The sequence below is a fragment of the Mchenga conophoros genome, linkage group LG3 (genome assembly GCF_057382185.1).
Source record: "Mchenga conophoros isolate Kocher_MC1m ecotype Shallow Benthic linkage group LG3, M_conophoros_male_GT1.1, whole genome shotgun sequence".
Lineage (NCBI taxonomy): Eukaryota > Metazoa > Chordata > Actinopteri > Cichliformes > Cichlidae > Mchenga > Mchenga conophoros.
Window position 1 is genome coordinate 39874899 of NC_140528.1, and position 20003 is coordinate 39894901.

A 20003-nucleotide genomic window follows, 5' to 3' on the forward strand; every position below is an offset into this window, starting at 1 on the left:
TACTTTTTTGAAGAAGTAACTAGTAACTAATTAATTACAGGGTTTTTTGCTCCAGTAATATGCTTTATGTTATACACACTTTCCTTTAGGCCATAGGTAAATGGTAAATGGACTGGTTCTTATATAGCGCTTTTCCACTCTTCTGAGCACTCAAAGCGCTTTACACAACTTGTGCATTCACCCAAGCACAACTGACATTCACACACATTCATACTCCGATGAATGCATCGGAGAGCAATTTCGGGTTAGTATCTTGCCCAAGGATATTTGGCATGCAGACTAGGGGAAGCCGGGAATCGAACCACCAACCTTCCGATCAGGAGATGACCTGCTCTACCACCTGAGCCACAGCCACCCAGCCACAGCCACCTAGGTGTCAAACTCTGGCCCGCGGGCCAAATTTGGCCCGCAGCCTAATTACATTTGGCCCGCGAAGCCATACCAAATTACTATTAGAGCTGGCCTACTGGTATTATACAGCTAATATATATATTGTTTAGTATTAAGCTTTGCTTGTTCCATATTCAGTTTTTCAGCAAAACGTGTTTGAGTCCATAAGAAAAGATTCATTCTTATATCTGGAGGAATAAATATATTTCAATAAATATTAACATTAGCCCGTGACTTTGTTCCAGTTTTGAATTTTGGCCCACTGTGTATTTGAGTTTGACACCCCTGCTTTAGGCATTGAAAACCTATTTTCATTGCAATGGAGATACCCAGCCATCTTTATCGATGAAGCCAGACGATGCTAATCAGTTAGTTACAAGGATGTCTTAAAGACCTGGATGAGTACATATCTGTGATCCTTTTCATATCTTTAGATTTAGATCTATTTACATTGTACAGTCAGATGGAGAAAAAATGTGCAGATTCTACTGTATTATTAAAGAAAACTCAAAAGAATGATGTGCAGCAGGCTGATCAGGGACAGACGGGCTTTATTCCAGCAACTCCCAGTTATTCTAAGACCAGGTGAGATAAACAGTAAAATCTCACATGTTAGTGACTCTAACCTCCTGATTAGATTAGATAAACCTTTACTAGTCCCACACGTGGGAAATTTGCTATCCACACACTGGTGATCCTTTTACCGTCATTGATTTTTTTCTATCTATGTGTTGTACCTAATTTGAAAGTATAAGATAACTGATTTAAAATGTGACATCTTCTAGTAGAGGTTCAAGTGCTGTCACAGCAACCGCTCTGTTGTAACACCAGGTTTAACCAGTAGAGGGCAGCAGACTTTAAATCTGCCTTTGCTTTTCAGCTTTACTGAGAGGTAACTGTTTGAGCTCTGTGCTGGATCAGGAGCCAGTCAGAGTCACGTGGTCATAAGTGTGCATTTTATTAGACACCAAAATGTTTCAGTTTCATGTTTTATCCTAAAATACTGAGTGTGACAATAATAATAAATAATTAACCATCAAACATGGTTCACATACTGACAGCACAGGGGGTTCTTCTTTCATTCTCTACATAACTGTAAAATGGCAACTATGATGAAAACTAACTATTCAGGTTTGTTATATTGTTGACCCCAAAACATGTTCATGTTTGAGAGAAAACTGAGAGAAACTGCTGCCAGAAACCATATTGATTTAAATGTAAAAGTGTTTCCATGCCAGCTGCTGTGCAGGTGGTTTCTGGATGCCTACAGCAGTAAACCTCTTCCTCCATCAAGCATGCTGACGCTGCTCTGTGCAGTTTGCAGTGCCTGCTGCTTTGAGTCTGTGGCTGTGGTTTAATATACATCTTTTTGTTTTGTTTTCTGCACTGAAGCCAGGCTTGTATTGGTAAGCCACAACAAAAGTGGAGCAAATCAAGTTTTCCATCTCCCCCCATGTTTGAAACCCACAGAACCACACGAGGAGCATGAGAGAGCAAAATTTAATCAATGCCACAGAGATACCCCCGACCCCATGCTGCGTGGGAACAGGAGCAGGACAAATGTAAACAAATACCACAAAACATCTGGAAGTTTTTAATGTTACATAGAAATATCTCTATTTTACATTATTTACATAAATATTTCACATTGCTGATTTTGCATCAAAATGCAAATTATGAATCACGGGTCCAACAACAGGAGATTAAGACATAAAATATATTTAATAAAATCTGTAACATGTGGATGTCCTCTGGTCTGAGGTGCTGGGGGAACCAGTTAGAGACCAGCAGCTGGACATCTGTGGTTGGACTGGTGGACTACTTCAGTGAAGAGTAGACGACCTCTGACTCTGGTTTAAAGTCTGAACACAAGCAGTTGAAACAACAGGAAACACGATTAATGATCAGTAATGAGCTCATCAGCGTCACTGAATGACATTTAAATTTAAACTGACAGATTTTATCAGACAGGACGAGCAGCGACGCTTAAAAACAGGAACCAGCTCCAGAGTCTGCCGCCTGTTTGCAACTCAGCAAGATTTTCAGAGGAAACAGTGTAATCCTCACATGAAACACAGAAATAGTTTCCACACCATCATCTGAGGCATCGCTGGGTTTTTTTTTTTTTTTACTGTTTTACCCTGCTTTAACTTTTGTACCGAGTGAAACAAACTTTAAGCGTCAAATGATCAACGTCCCTATTTAGTCTGTAGGTCTGTGGTGACAAAATTAGCAGTTTGACACTAAAAGCTGAGGCTACATGTTGTCTACAATGTACCAGGATGGTCCACTGGTAACTAGGTGTGTTGTTGATTTGTTTTTCATGAAATATCCTGCAAACAGACTTAAGTATCCATATATACTCTATGCTGCACTGTACACAGCAGGCTGTGGTTTTCATGTAGGTTGCAGCAAAGGCAGTAGGCATCAATCTAAATTCAAGGTGATGATGTTCACTCAGTAAATTCTACCTTTGAAATTAGCTGTCTATTATCAGGGGTTTAAAATTTATGACAGCTCATGAAACATCTGCTTTTACGTGATTAAATCAGCTGGCTCAGTTCACAACGATCAGTGAATATCAGTCACAGCCTGTACCCACAGTAAAGTCTACCACATGATACATTACTATGTGATTCACTTTTAAGTAACTCTTTTCCCCACGCTGCACCACTACAGCCAATCTTAAGGTTTCCCCACCTGCCAAATCACACATTAACCCCTGCCCTTCACTAAAATGTGACCACTGAGATATTTCCTTCTTGTGTGGGTTGATTTTGGCTGTTTATTTTGTTAGTTAAATTTGTCTCAAATTGGTGCAGCACTTGAAATTGAAACTCGTTCTCAAAAAAGAAAAATGCTTCTTTATCTTACGTTGGGCCTTGAGCTGATTGGTTCGTCTTCTGTCTAAAAACACCCTGGTTTAGTCATTTGAAAACTTGTTATCAGTGTAGTATGCTTATGCATCACACTAAGACGAGGAGGAAGTTGTTTGGTTCCTGCGCCTTTCAAGATGCGAAGGTTGATATCCTGAGCTTGAGTGAGAACATGGTTAGCTTAGCTTAGCATGACACTGCTAGCTTTGCTCTGTTTAAAGTGAGAGATAAAGAGCAGCTGTACCTCTGGTTCTCTTTGGGCTGATGGCTACTTGTTCATAACTGAGGTCTTTAGTTTTCACTGAGGAGTAGACCGCCATGCTGTCGCTCTCTGTAAAATAAAACACATTTAAATTACTGCAGGTACAACAACTGCAACACCACAGCTACTACAAAACACTTTATTTGTTATGTTGCATCATGAAGAATACAAGTGATACAAGCGATGAGTATTTTTTAAAGTCCAAAGGGGTTTTCACATCTCTTCTCCCCTTCACACCTCTGCTGTAAGCCAATGAGTGACTGGATAGAAGCGTGAGGTGTTTATGAGAAAAACAAAGGTGACATCCACAAAACCGCCGTGCTCTTTTACTGCAAACTGCCACACTTTCCCCACAGTGCATGAAGCAAACATCTTATTGCAACACTCCGCTGTTAGCCAACCCAAAGCAAACTGCACTGCAGCTGGCCTCAGGCTACACGAGGAAGTTGCTGCTGTGGTTTGACATGCAGATTAAAAAAAGATAAGTTAATGAATCGTATTAAAGGACTGCTTGAGAAGCTCCTAGGAACTACTTCAGATACAAATCACAGTTTCCATGCTGCCCACACTTTAACTGTTACTTGAATCATCCATGAAATTAACAAAAAGCCACATTAAAAAGTCAAACACTTGTTGATTCCAACTTCTCTCTTTTTTTCCACCCTGACAGATGGGCGGAGGTGTGAGACGTAAAAACAGGAACCACCTCTAAAGTCTGCTGCCTGTCTGCATCGCAAGAGTCAGCAAGATTTTCTAAAGACACTACGTCCTTCCTCACAAGAAACCATCCCGAGACCATTTTTTTGTTTCTTTTTTTTAACTTCATCTGTCTTCTGTTTTTATGATGGGAATAACTCGTGTCTCAGACAGAAAACGAGCCGGCTTGCATATTTGTTTTACATATTTAACTACTTCATACAAGGCATCTTGTAGGAGGTAATTTTTGTTCCTACCTAGTGGTTACAAAGGGACTGTTTTATGGAGAGTAACGTATCCTGTGTGCCATGTGTGTCGAGGAGACGATAGAGTAAAAGGTTGAGTGCACACCGTCCTGCCCTGTTGGTGTTTTTGTTTGTTTGTTTGTTTTAAATAAAATATAATTTTAAGAGAAAGCCCACCACACACCCATAGCCCAGAAAGACCAGAGAGCATGGTTACAATTGTACAATTGTGTCAACACTGAAAACTTTTGCTGTGCCACAGGCCTGAATGGTCTAATTATAACTAGGACTCTACAGGTATGTTCAGATATTTGTTCTTTAGGCAGATGTTCAGTTGTTAGTTTGACTTCTTTGTCCAACTCTAATTTACCCAGTCACAAGCACATACAGTACTTTTATCTATGCCTAAGCATTCTGGCATTCACACATTCAGTCACACTCCGATCGATGTTTCAGGGAGAAGTCATGGGTTGATCTGCTGACCTTCTGACTGGTATGACCCAACTCTACCACAGCCACAGACGTCCGATCCTACTGATACAGATTAAGTAATGGAATCACACAAAATGAGTTTTATATAAATGTGTTTTTAGCTGATTCAGTCGGCCTCATCTCTGTAGTATTAAGCTGATGCCAGCTTTATGACAACATTTACAGTCACGTGACTGAGATCATTTAAAACAGCTGCTGGGTCTTTTGGGAAGTGATATCTGTGTGGCTCTGGTGTAACAATAAAGGAGATGTTGTGGGGGGGTTTTTTAAATGGAAGAACTTAAATAGAAAGAAAAATAGGACCTAAGGTTGAACCTTGTGGTGCACCACAGACAGTGTGAGCTGTAGATAAAGAGAAGTAATCCATGGTGACCAAAAAGTTTCTTCCTAAAAGGAAAGAAAAAAAAATACCCCCAAAACTCACTGATGCCAGTCCATGTTTTACTTTGATTGAATTACAGTTGCTTTTTCTCCCATTTCAGCTTTTAAATGAACATTATTTGTCAGCTTGAGTGGGCAAGTTTCTGTACTGTGTAGAGCTTTAATGTAGCTAAATGAAGCACAGCTGTCGTCTAATGCTTGTTGAATGGTAATGTTCACTGTGTCAGCATGAGAGCTACAGTTGAGTGTCCAGTAAGTGCACAGCTACCTGTGTTCAAACAACACCCCAGCAAACATGTTCTCTCGGGCTCTCCACTGAGGAGCGTAGAAGGCCAGCAGCAGCTTCTGGTTATTCTTCGTCAGGACACGGAGGAAGTGCTGGGCCTTCTTTACCAGGGTGTTTAAGGGAATTCAGCTTGAGGTTCATTCATGAGCACCACCAGGAGATGTTCACTACCTCCTGTGTGCGGTTTTATCTTCATCATAGTTGACAGTGATGTTGGTTGGGTGAGTTGGTGTACAGTCATAGTCGTACAGGGTGTAGAGTAGGGGGCTGAGAAGGCAGCGCTGTGGGGATCTGTTGCTGAGTGACAGTTGGGGGTAGAGATGGTCCAGTTTGGTGTTGGTCATCTATAACTAACCTCATATGCTGCTCACATGTCTTTATTAAAAGGTTGCTTTCAGAGAAAGATGAGAAGTTTGATATCAGTTACAATTCTGACCAAAGCCCGAAAGTGAGTCATAATGTCACTCATAATAGTGACTGCAAGAGGACGTAAATCTACTCTGTTCAAGGTTAAACATAACCAGGAGCTTTATCTCTGGGCCTCGTTGATCCGACCTGCTTAGTTTTTTCCAAAACTGATTCCAGAACTGCTTTTGATATGATTACTGGGAATAACTGTTAGGTCACGAAAAATATGTCAAAATTGTATTTGCAATGTTGCATCATGTAGAAAGTACATGTACTTCATACACTGCAGCAGCACCTCACACCTCTTAACACCTCTCTGCTCTGAGCCAATGAATGACTGGATAGACCTGTGAGATGTTTTGTGTGAAAAAGAAAGGTGACATCCACCAAGCTGCTGCTTCTACAATGCTAAATGACACACTTCACCACAAGCTACAGTCTCACAACATGAACACTATTACTATCCAAGCCAGAGTACATAGCAGATAGAAATCTCACCTGCTTCAGACTAACTGGTTTCAACCACAGGACGTCGCTTCTCTATCTTGTGTATGTACCAAGGCACATCTGGGCCTAATGTGGGCTGCTTTTGGCATGTATCGCTCTATTACAGTATGATGGATGTTCTGTGGTAGAGAAGTGGCCCAAATGTTACTGCACACATGGCATCAGGTCAATTCACAGGGCACTTGTGGCTAAGCTGAGGCAGACGCTGAGAGCCACATGTCGCTCAAAGAAAATGGCAGATGTGCCATATTTGTGCTAAAATCACATCAGAAAGCAGAACTATTGAGCTGGATGACCTGTCTGTTCATCATCATGACAACATGCTTACACACACCATCCTGCAGCAACAAGTGTGGATTAATCTGCTGCTAAAGAAAATCGACAACAAGTGCAGCGTTTCCTGTTTCTTTGAGTGAAGCAACACAGAGGAAGTTTGAACGTTAGATTTTTAGTGTTTTAACATTTTATGTATTCGGTTGGAACCAATGAGCCACCACAGACAGTCATGCTGTCAGGAAGTGTTGAAAGAACCAATAATACATTGTTATCTGTGGCCTTTCTCTAAGGTTATTGTTAACAGGAATGAATAAAAAACATTAATAAAAAAACTCTTTGTCTAAGAGCGAGCATGGGCAGCTCAGCTCAAATCGTAGCATCAACACTGCTGACATCCTCAGATGTTACTACCTGCCCAATCTGATGTGCCTTTTTTGGGGTAATGACATCGCTAGCGGCAGCTGTTTAGGATTGTTTGACAGCAAAATTACAACTTACAGCGACTGTTTGGGGCTGACGCCACAAGTTAAAGCGGCTGTTGTGAAGAGAGACTGCCACAGTGAGCTGAGCTTAATGCCAGATTTGTTTTAGTGTCATGAAGGTGAGTCTGTTGTCTGGTTATGTCAGATAATATTAACAGACAAGATTTTCCAGGGTAATAAAAGTTACATGTTTATTTTTTATTCTTTCTTCACACAAAATCCTCATTTAGTCTTACAGTGACAGACCTTAACGTATGTGAACTGCAGGATATAACTGCCGCTGATTTATTCCTCCCTCATAAAGCTCCTGTAAATAATCGAGCCACTGTTTGGATTTACAGTCACATAACAAGTTTAAGTACAACCTCATTGTGTCCACAGGAATTTCTAAGGTAAGCAGCCAAACACTAATCAAATGCACTTAATTAACTGATCATCAGCAAGTGTTTACTGCAGTTTCCCCAGCAGTCAACATCCCAGCAAATTGACCCCAAACTGCAAAACATCCAACAGCTACACCTCAGACTCTACAGGTTTTACATGCTAAATGTTAAAGTTCATTATGGTAAAATTAAAACAATTCAAATAAAAAAAGACTTCCCAGGGGAAAACGTCTTCTCTCTTTATGTTTTGTTTTGGGATTTTTCGCATCTGAACAAACCAAGAAATCAAAAATCAAGACTTCTGGGACTTTGTCCTCAGATGAGACCAAAGTGTAAATGTTTGTCCATAATGCACAAGACAACATTTGAGGGAAAACCAAACACTGCACATCAACACTGACGCCACATACCGACTGTCAGCATGGTGGTGGAGGTGTGAGGATTTGGGCCTGTTCTGAAGCACAGGACCTGAGCACCTTGCAGTAAATGAACCAACCAGTAACTTCCAAAGTGTTCTAGAGTTTAATGTGAACCCAAAAAACAAAGCTGTGACACTCCAGTTAGAGCCCAGACCTCAGTCTGATTAGAACACTTAGGAGACCGTTAGTGATCTTATTAAGAGAGCTGTGCATCGCAAATGCCCACAAACCTCAAAGACCTGATTCAATGATGCAAAGAAAAGTGGGCCAAAATTCCTTCACAATGACAAGACTGTGAAAGTCATATAGATAAGAAGATGAAGAAAAGAAGATAAATAAATGAGGTATACTTAGTTTTTCACGAAACAGCTGAGGATTCTGAGAAAATGTTCATCATCACATGACCGTAGGAAGCCAATCAGGAAACTGGCACATGTACGTAAAAAGAACCGTTTGTTGCTTAAAACCTCAAAGATCCAATTTAGCTCACTGTTTAAATGCAGCAGTATGTTGTTTGTTTCTTGTGTTCACGATGCTTGGTAATTACTAAATATGAGCGTGCTGCTAAGATGGTGAACATGTGAAGTTCAAATGTTATGAACTATTAAAGTGTTAGCATTCATATGTTAGCATTTAGCTCAGTGATTGGATGTAGAAACGAACCCAGATGGAGAAAAAGAGGAGCAGCTCTACCTTTTGTCTTTGACTTTTTCTTCTTGTCTTTGATGACGATTTCTCCATAACTGACGTCTTCAATTCTCGTTTCTGAGTAGACTGTAGCAGAATCACTCTCTGTACAATAAAACACAAACTATTTAGATGATTTAGGATGTTTAAAATAGTTTAAGCAGAAGATAGAATCACTGAAAAGGTGAAAAGCTTCTGTGACAAATAAAATGTAACTGAGTGACCACAGATCAGGTAAACGTGCCACGATATCACACAACTAACAAATGATTACGTTCATAAAAGGTAGATTCAGAGCCTAAACAAAGATACTGAGATTAATGGAATTTAAAATGTTATCACATAAGTGTTTTTCGTGTTTAAAGATGTTTAAACTAACAGCCCTGTGTTGAAACACCTGCAGCTGAAGTGTTTTCTTTATGTCACAAACAGGATGCTGAACAACTGCGGAGCTGTTAGCTTCAGCTAACCGCAGACAACAGACCGTCCAGCATGCAAAGAACAATTCTCACTTAGTATGGTGTGAAACTTTACATACAGATATATTTAACTAAGATGGTGTTGCATACTACCTATGAATTAACTACCTATGAAAAAGTCATTTAACTAATTGAATAATCTTTATCATTAAATGTGTAAAATATGAAGGTGAGCTATATGCCTAACATGCTTCATAATATTCTCGCGATCTATCATAAACGCACAACGTTAGACTAACGCACAGTCTTAACCACTTGAAAAGATGAAGCTCCTCATGATCCAGGGCTCAAAACACACACTTTCACATGCTTCCAGTTTCTTATGTGCCCTCGATTTTACGTTCCTGAAACGTTAGCCCAAATCTAACCACTCTGGAGCCAATCAAATCTGATCAAAGCTGCTTAGACCCCTTTCCCTCCAGCAGGTCACGCTTCTACTAAACATGTGCCCAGTTATCTGCCCCATGCTGTCTGTGGATGTAGCTATATAAGCTAGCTAGCATTGGCATTGATAACTTCGCACTTCTCCTTCTCATAAAAAACAGAGTCACATTAGTCTAAATAAAACTAACGTGTCAGAAACATTTACTTTAAGGCTTGAAAATGCTGCAGACTTTCAGAAACTGGTGGATGATGTCATAGAGCCTTGTCCATCTTTGGTATACAGTCTATTGAATAAGCTACATGGACACAGGATGCTAAGAAAAATGATAAGTGCACTCAAGTAAATCTTTACAAAAGTAACAAGTCATTTGTTTCCTATTTCAGCTGATGCTTGTTTCTCAAACAATCTCCATGTTACTGAACTGTGTCATAGATTCTCCTGTAGAGGATCATCTGTTACTGAAGGTCTTTATCTGAGGCGACTGTTCCTGTCACATGAAGTGAACTCTACATGCTTTTCAAAGATTTTCTTTATATATTTGAAAATCCTGTAGTGGTATAAAACTGGCACATCTCCCTTATCGTAAACATACAGCTTTCTGACACCATCTCCCGCCAAAATTTCCCCAAACATTACCTCTGCTGTGTTTCACAGGCTGCTGTCGACCATGTGATATCTTGACGTCACTGTATGTGACATCTTCTCCTGCAGCTTTGTCTTGATCTGCTGAAATGTAACAGTAATATGATTTATCGTATGAATGCAAATGTTATTATCACAGACAGATAAAATAAACACTGAAATCTAATCATAATAATGTTTAACAAATCAAACTCCACACATGAAAGATCAGGAAGTGTGAGACTCACCTTCAGGTTTTCTGTGATTATGTTTTCTCACCAGCAGAACCAGTAACACCAGTAGAACCACAACACAGACTGACCCAACAGAGATTAACACAGGAAGAACAAGATGCGGTGATGCTGATGTAGGGATAGAAGTGGATGTAGATACAGGTGTGGGAGTAGATGGAGATGTGGTTGTAGATTTCCCTTAAATAAACAACATGTAATCATTAGTTTATTGTGAATGTTGAAAGCTGCAGAAACACAGACAGGTGAGTGTGTCACCTGTGACAGTGATCCAGCTGGATGGAGACTCTCCATGACCGCTGATGTCACACTTGTAGAGGCCTTCATCAGACCTGGAAACATGCTGGATGGTCATGTGACCTGTTGACTCATTCCCAATGAAGATGCCATCTTTATAGAAAGCAGCTGGGAGGTTGGAGGGACCAGTCTTGTTTTTACAGAGCAGAGTGACGTCATCTCCCTCCATCACAGGGAGGACAGGACTCTGCAGGATCACTGATCCACCTCAACACAGAGACAAACTACAGCATTTCATCCATTTACACACAGCTTCATCAACACTAACTCCACACACTCAGCTTACCAGTGACTGTCAGGTTAACCATGTTACTGATGGGACCCTCTCTGGACTCACACCAGTAAACTCCACTGTAATGGGTGAAAACATCGATGTTACAGGAAGAACCAGCTGCTTTTCCCCACCCATCTCCACACTGAGTCCTCTGTCCTTTGCTTGCGTTTCTCCTCAGAGTCCATCCAGCAGAGCTGTCGTCCTCCTCACAGCTCAGAGTCACAGAGTCTCCTTCAAAGAACTGAGAGCTGCTGGGACTCACAGTCAGACGAGCTGTGAGGGTTAAAATGAAGAACTGATGATCACGTCTTTGAGATCTTTACTGAAGGTTTTAATCCAAATGTGTAAAACCTGTCAGAGTTTATCAGGTTTAAACTGTGACAGAAGAAGGTTACTGACCTTGGTTTGTTGTGCAGCTCAGCAGTGAGATCAGAACTAAAGAGAAATGACACTCAGGTTGATTTGAGGTGAATGTAAAGAACAACTTCGTAATATTTGATAATAATGAATTCTAAAATAAAACTGATCACATCATTTCATATTTCATGCTCTAATGTAGTTACTGTTACACAAGGAATCACATACAGTTATGTTATAATAATATGTAACTGTATGTATTAGTAAATACAAAAGCACTAAACTGAGGTCCACGTAAGAGTGCACCTCTCTGCTCTGTTCACACAAACACCAACATTTTATTTCAGCTTTTCACTTATAAATTCAAAATCTAATCAAATCAAAATTTATTTATATAGCACATATTAAAACAACAGTGTTGACCATAGTGCTTCACAGTCAGTAATTCATCAGTAACTCTGTTAAACTTCAGACCTGCAGTTGGTCCTCGTGGTGTTTGAACTTGAATTCAGCCTGATTTGTTTTTCATGTCTTCTCCTCCATCATCAGTTATCAGGAGAGCAGACAGTCAAAGTACAAGAATTCAAACAAACACAGAGATTCTACTTACAGAGCAGACACAGCACAGATGTTTCCTTCATCGTCCTTCTCACTCATTTGAGCTTTTTTTCATTTCTGTCACTGACACCAAGTAAAGCCCGCCCTCTTCCTCTGAGCACGTATTCTTCCTCTATTTGAGAGTTATTGGTGGATTTCTAACCTCTTAATGATTCATGTGATAAATTTATTCCAGAATATGAACTTAGACACTCTGCAGTTCCTCTTTTGTTGCAAAACCTTTAAAATTAAGTTGTTTTTTTTAAGTGTAACACACAGAAATACATAAAACCTTTTGTGCTTTCAAAAGTTAAGAAACCAGCAACGTTGTTTTGACATAATTTGAGGTTAACTGAGATGATTACATGATATTTGAGTTTCTCTGTGATAATCAATAAATGACATTTATGACTTTATTCACAAGAAATCAATTAAAAATATCATTTAAAACGTCGACTCTACTTCAGTCTGCTGTCAGTGTTGTAGCTTAGTCAATGAAACAAACTACAACCATTATAACCATTTAGTGGACGTCCCCCTGAGGCAGCATGGTGATGCTGTTGTCTGACTGGAAGAAGGTGCTGGGTTTGAATCCAGCATCCATCTTTCTGTGTGGCGTCTGCATGGCTGTTTCTGGGCACTCTGCTTCTCCCACAGTCCACAGTCAGGCAGTTAGATTAACCTGTGAGTCTAAATTGGTCGTAGATGTGAATGTTTGTGTGTCTGTGTTAGACACAAGACTGACAGGAGACATGCAGAGTTTATCCAGCCTGTTAAGCTGTGGTAGCTGGAATATAATGAACACCATCCTCCCACATGGTTTATATATGACCACTAGAGGGAGATGTTGGACTTTAAATACTAACATTGTTATTTTATTTTAATTTATTTAGGCCAGTGCATGTTAATGAACACAAATGTAAAAAAAAATTCCATTAATATAAAAAATACCAGGTTATAGCCAAGGGCGAATTTCCATCTTTTGTCCGTAAAACATAAAAAAATAGACATGATAATTCATAATTCATTCATAATAAAAACTCCATCACCAAACTCACACATACACACTTTTCTATTCCCAAATAAAACATTTAAACTATACAACTTATACATGATCACACACTTGATTTGTCCATAACCAGTTTTTAACCTGTGCCTTAAACAAATTGCTTTAGTGGTGGTGGAGCAAGGGAGTGTAAGACTTTATATATTAAACACATTCTTTTAAGTTTCACTAAGTTATTGAAGTTCAGTAATTTATGATTTTTAACACATGACAGTGGTCGTGGGAAGTCGTTTTTTTTGCCAAGTAGTTTTAAACTTCTTTTATAAATGTTTTCAATAGTTTTAAGTGTTGTTGGACAAGCAAGTGACCAGGACGTCAAACAATAGTCCATATGGGAGATGATCATTGAGTAAAATTAAGTTTTTGCAACATTCATATTTAAATTATTACGTATATGATTAAAATGTCGATTATTAAATTTAAGTACCTGGGACACTTTATTTATGTGACTCTTGAAGGAAATGTTGGGTCTAGAATGACCCCAAAATATTTCCATTGGTACAATGACAACAAAATCTTTCATATTTTGTTGTCACGGTCATCAGATTTTTTGTATTAAACTCTTGGTTTAAATATATTTGACTTTTGAGTGCTGTTTGCTTTTTATTCTTTCTGTTTCAAATGTTTTATAAGTGTAGAAAATGTGTGTCTGAGTCTGCAGAGGAGCACTGGGCCATCAACGCTCAAATATTGTACCAACACACCTTGTTGGTGGACACAGGCTGAAGCTGGTCAAGAGCCAGTTATGTACCCTGGCCTCTGTCAGACCATGAAGAGGTCAGCACACACAGAGAACTGACTACACTCGTTCCCACACAGCAACATACACGTGTCAGCACTGAGATCAGCTCATCTACCTGCAGGTGACGCTCCTCACAGCTGCTGCTCGTAGTCTTTCTCCACAGTATCACAGGAGGTCTGTTTCATCGGTGTGTCAGCTACATATCAGTCATCTGCAGCTTCTCCTCCTCCTGCACCATCTACAGATTTAACCCCTTCAGTGTATGTCGGGAATTCCCTTTTTCTACATTTCACAGCTCTGATGTTTCGGGTCTCGGTGTGTCGGAGATTGTTTCATAATCTTTCTGTGGTTTTATGAAACAAAAAGGAAGACAAACTGATTGTTTCACAGTTGTGGGTAGTTTCACACTGCGTTATCAGGCTGCTGAGGATGTTTGTCTGAGTGTTTGTGTTATCAATCATTGCTGCTGCAGTGTGGTGCTGATGCAGGCCTCACACCGTCACAGGAAGGAGGAAGTGAAACTGACACAGACGGTAAAACCTTCTTGTTACAGCGTTTCTCTCGTCTGCTGGGGATGAAGAATCATTACACAACAGTGAGAAGTTATTTTGGATCTGAACAGATGGAGAAGTGTCGCATTGGAGCGATTTCATAATCATTGTGACCTTTTGGCCCATGAGGTCATCATCGCCCCCTGTTGGTGATTGTGTGAACTGTTTCATGCAGGTCACACAAAAGGCTGGAAGTTTAAATAAGGAATAAACATCTTTATATTTTTAACATTTTATGTTCAGTGTTTTCAGAGACAGCACATAAAGAGTTCAGATTTAGTGTTTATTATCTTTTATTTCTTTATTCTTTGCTTGTTTGTTTTTGTTTCCACAGTAAAAAGTGTCACACTAAATGGACGACCACCTCTTCTTATTAAGTCGTACAGGTTCCAGTTATCATCCAGGTAAGAATTACAGAGAGTCAAGTGCTGTGTCAGTGCAGTTTACCGATAAAGAGAACACGAATTACAAAGTAGAAAAGAACTGCAAATTAATAATGCCAAAGGTGGCGGCTCTGAATTAGTCTCGGCAGCTAGAGGGCAGCACATACGCCCACATGGCCCTTCATACATGTTTTAGTGGCCTGTTTATTTACTTATTATGCTGCTTGCCCTTTTTAGACCACTTCCAGCCTGCATGTTGGAACCAGAGCTCTCGACATGTTGGTAACTCAAAATAAGCTGAATTATTTTTATGAAACACAAAAGGAATCTCAGTTTAACGATTTGATATGTTTTACATGTTTAACTGTAAGTAAATTTATGAGATGTGCAGATCATTGCATTCTTTACTTTTCCCACTGAGAGAAAACTGCACAACAGTCGGGTCGAAAACACATTTTAGCTTTTAATGAGTAAACTTTGAAACCTAACCTGTACTTTGTTACCTCTTAGATGAAGCCCCTGTATCAGGTGTTTATCTGGCTGTACTGAGATGTTGTCATGGTAATTTAATTTTGCAGCTGTGACAAAGATGGACGAGGCAGGTAAACACTACTCAGATGTGATGCCATGTGTGAAATTTAAGAAAATTAAATTATAAAACCATCACAATTATAACAGAGTTCAGTGCAGGTTGGAACTGTCCACCCGCGTCAACATACTAATAGAAAAACATCAAGCTAGCTAAACTACAGCCACATCTTAAAGACGTAAAAAGGTTATGATGGTTTGGACGTGTGCAGAGGAGGGAGAGTGGATATCCTGGACAAAGGATGGTGAAGATGGAGCTGCAGGCAGGAGGAAAAGAGAAATACAACAGAGGGTATGTTAGAAGGAGGAGGAGGATGCTGGGATGGAGGCTGACGAGTCACTATGGAGACCAGTAAAGGGAACATCCAAAAGAAAAGGAATTCACAGAAAACTGAGGCTACTGTAAAAATCTCAGAAACATGATGCACAGCCAGATATTTCCTCTGGATGGCAGAGTAACGCTGGTTTCTTGTTCTGTTTTTCATTTATAAAGCAGCTGCTCTGCTGTAACACTCAGTGTAGCCAGTAGATGGCAGCAGATTTATACTGAGCTTCTCCTCCAGGAGGAGGAATGAATTAAAAAAAAAAAAAACCTTTTCAGTGGCGACCACGTGGTGACAGAAGCCGGGTTTTCTCCTCTTTTACTGGTAATTGTAACATTTTAATTAGGCTTTTTTTTTTTTTTGCTGTTTTTGTTTTGAACAAACAAATACAAAAAGGAGAAAAACTAGTTTTTACTCATGAAAACATTTCAGCTGCTACCAGAAACTGACAACTTTTAAATCTGTTGTTTGTTTGTTTTTCCAATGTCAGCTGCTTCCTGGTATATTTATTGTTGAGTAAGGAAGTAAAACTCTTCAGCATCAAACACACAGTGATGTAAGTAAACTATAGAATACATTGTTTGACTTGTTTGAGTCGAATTGAGAAAGAAATGAAAGTGAAACATGTAAAAATCTCTGTAACATGTGGATGTCCTCTGGTCTGAGGTGCTGGGAGGACCAGTTAGAGACCAGCAGCTGGACGTCAGTGGTTGGACTGGTGGACTCCTTCAGTGAAGAATAGATGACGTCTTGGTTCATATCTGACCCTGATAGACTGCAGGTCATAACTTCTTACCTGAAGTTCAGTTCACACTTGGACCGGCGGCCGCCTCGGGTCTCTTTTCCTTCTGCGTCCCCTTTCCATCCTCCACCTGCTGCCTCCACCACTTGCTAATGTTACTGAAACTGTGGAAGCTCCGCGATAACCACCACACGAAGTAACGAATAACGAGCCTATCTAAATCCCAGTAACGAGTAACGTGTTCCTGATTTTGTCATAATAACTAGTTACCGTGCTCGTTAGCACAATAATAACGTAGTTACTGTAACGCGTTACTTAGTCCCCACGCTGGAGTGGGCTGACACAGCTCTGCAGCTCTCAGCCTCAACACTGGATCCCCACAGAGCTGTGTGCTGAGCCCCTGCTCTATAATCTGATGAACCCTGATGACACCACAGTGTCCAGGACAAACGACCTGATGACTGACTTCAAGAAGAAAAGTAACAGACAGCTGGAACCATAAAGAGAGGGTCAGGACTTCCTGTTTCTGCAAGTTTACCTCAGGCAGAAATGACCCAGGGTCTAAACACCACAGAGCTGGTTAAGATGACACAGCAGAGACTTTCCTGAGGGTCCTCAGGAAGATCCCCATACCATGGCTCCACACGTTAGTGTATTGCTTGTGTGTGGTTTTGCTGTTGCACAGAAAAAGGAGCTCCACAGGGTTACTGGATGGCTTCTCCCAACTCTGGAGGACCTACATAGTTCCTGCTGTGTTTACTCACTGCTGAGTAAACTGCAGCTGGATCAGTGTCTGCACAGTAAAACACACAGAGGACGTCACTGCAGACAGAACAGCTGATAACAGACATGAAACTGCTGCCACTCACAAATCTTTATATGAAAACACTCAGAGTGTTTTCAGTTACACTGCTCCAAAAAATAGTAATGTCAAAGTATCTTACTGTATATTTCAGTTTTGTACTGTCTTTCTAGGATATCATGAAATTTACATAAGTACACTGTGATCTTACATGTCAAAGGTAAAATAACATAACATCACTGTAAATATAGTAAAACACAATTTACTTGTTTTTTAAATATATTTTTTTGTACATATGCATATTTAGATTGTAAAAATATGTCCAGAAATGTATCATAATTTCACGAATATTTGTCTGTTATGTGAGAGAATCATCTGTTAAATCCAAATGTAAAACTATGGAAAAATATATAAAATGATCAAAAATTAATGAGAATAATCAATAATTAAAGGAGTATTTGAATTATAATGTTGCTGAAAATGTCATGTAGGTCTGATTCAATAATTCAGAGGTAACAAGTGAAAATATAATTAATAGGAATAAAAACTAAAGAAAACATATAAAACTTTGCACGGCCACGCTGTGCTAATTATATATTTTAAAAAATAAATGTAGAGGTAGGAATTGCAATTCATATGAATCTCAAAGTATTCACAACATTCCTGAACAGAAAGAGGCCTCTGCACCTCGGACACTCTCAGTATTGTGTCCGTGGTCGAGACTCTTCACCTACTGGTGATGGCCAGAGGGGCCGATGGTGCGATATGGCAGCCTCGCCTCTGTCAGTCTGTCCCAGGGCATGCAAGCCATTATTATTTAAACCAACTGTTAATTTGTCTTAAAGACGTTTTCATGGAAAACAAACAAAGGACATTTTTATTATTATTGTATGTTAGTTCATTTTTAATACCTTTCTCTCAACTTGTGGGTTTTAGAGAGTTTTTCATTTCTACATATTTGCGTGTATATTTATAATTAGACACAAATTTATTATATTAATAACTTAGTAAGAAGAGTAATTAACAAAGGTAAATTAAATAATACAATATATTATAGTCTTGGAGCAACTGTGACCACATAATTTCCTCGGGGATTAATAAAGTATTCAGATCCTGACTCCTGAAAATGATCAGCTTGCTGAGAAGTCAAACAAGTTACATTTGACTGGGCTGCAGAGGCCTGCAGTTTGCTAATATCTGATATAAAAGTTCTTTATCCTATACAGACCCACCTGGTCTGGTTCCCAGCTGTACAGCAGATACACACAAGGCCTCCCGGCTGTTTTACAGTGAAGGTTTTGCTCCTCGGCTTTGGAAGCAGATCAGGCTCAGAGTCAGGGGCCTCCTTTAAATCAGCTTTAAAACTAATTTCTAATGGATTGTTTTCATTTGATGAGGTTACATCTGACATGTTTTACTTTCAGGTGTTTTCTTGTATATTCTTTTTTTCTTTTCTTGTGATTTTAATGTTCGGTTCTCTGTGTAAATCTTCAGCTTTAGCCTGTCAAACCACTCAGTAAACCCTTTTTAAGAGTTATATATAAATAAAATGTAACATGTGAGGACGGGGCTTTTGCTGTAGCGGCTCCCAAACTGTTTCACGCTACAGACCTTTTACACTTTGTCATTAAGACTGACCTCTTCTGCTTGGCATCCGAGACAGTTTGAGATGTTTGTTTTGTTTATTTACTTATTCCTTTTTTTTAAACCCGTGTTTAATTTGATCTAATGATGCTGATGCTTTTATTTAGTGTTGTAATTTTATTAATTTGTAATATAAATTTTCCTCTGATGTATTTCTATGTTCAGAACTTCTGTCAGAGGTTAAAGTCCTTCATAAATACAGCTGTTTGCTGCTGTTATGATTGTTGCTGCACACAGAATCTCTCTAAATTAAGATTAGATGAAGATGATTGAAGTGAACATCAGAATTCACTGCAGTTTTTACGATTTACTCCTATTTGCTTTATCTGAGCTGAGCTCCTGATGAATCATCCTGGGAAACAAACTTCATCAGGAACAAGTGGGACATGGCAGAACATGACATGCGTCACTACAAACCACGCGAGATGGCTTAGTCCACTCAGATGTCACAGAAGTAAATACAGGTAAAGGCTGCTGATCCACACAGACATCACATCTGTACTTCCTTCCTGAATTAAGAATATAAAGTATATTATGGGGCGATTTGAGCCCAAATTTGTTCCTCAGCGGTCAGGGTAACCTTATTAGAAAAGAAGGTAAGCGAGGCTTTTTGATCACTGAGTTGAAATAATAGGACAGAGCTCACCTGAAGAGGCCAAATCCACGACACAGACCAACAACAGAGGCAGGCAGAGACAGGCTGATGTTAACAGAGTCATTATGGTGCAGGTATAAACAGAGAAAAACTAACGGACACACGCTGACTCATCGGCGTACTTTCGATTAGTTTAACGCCGCCTTCCAATGACATCACTGCCGACAGAATAAGAAAAAAACAACGTTCTCGTCACAGGTCTGTGCTGTGAGGCAGGATTTTGGCTTATTCGGATAACTTCAGGGTCAACTTTGGGGTTCACTCCTTACCTGGGTACATTACCATGGTAACTTATGATGCGCAGGTTTGCAATCACCTCCCACTGACCAATCAAATCTTCTGAAAATAGCCTTACTAGGTAATGAACCATGCTCCCAGTGTGGAGCTGCACACTCTTTATTTTTCTGAGCAGCTTGGAAGTCGAAGAAGTTTTGTTTGAAATGTCTATTCTACAGA

General features: G+C 39.7%; 1 protein-coding gene across 1 annotated transcript; it reads right to left on the minus strand.

Annotated features, from left to right (window-relative positions):
• Positions 1 to 1874: 1874 nt before the first annotated feature.
• Positions 1875 to 19832, minus strand: LOC146578599 (uncharacterized). The gene is made up of 10 exons (XM_085267826.1): positions 19817 to 19832; positions 19644 to 19705; positions 11497 to 11581; positions 11110 to 11370; positions 10785 to 11030; positions 10524 to 10706; positions 10291 to 10380; positions 8797 to 8895; positions 3511 to 3597; positions 1875 to 2252 (listed from the first exon to the last, which is right to left on the minus strand). Exons 1-10 carry the CDS (start codon positions 19830 to 19832, stop codon positions 2209 to 2211), a joined length of 1173 nt encoding a protein of 390 aa, XP_085123952.1. The 3' UTR covers positions 1875 to 2208.
• Between the last annotated feature and the right edge of the window lie 171 nt (positions 19833 to 20003).

Excerpts from the sequence above, each read along its gene's own strand:
- LOC146578599 (XM_085267826.1), bottom strand. Across the intron at positions 11,582-19,643 it reads CGATGAGTCAGCGTGTGTCC|TTGTTCTTTACATTCACCTC; the intron begins GTTAGTTTTTCT and ends AATATTACGAAG. Across the intron at positions 10,707-10,784 it reads CAGCTGGATCACTGTCACAG|GGAAATCTACAACCACATCT; the intron begins GTGACACACTCA and ends TGTTTATTTAAG.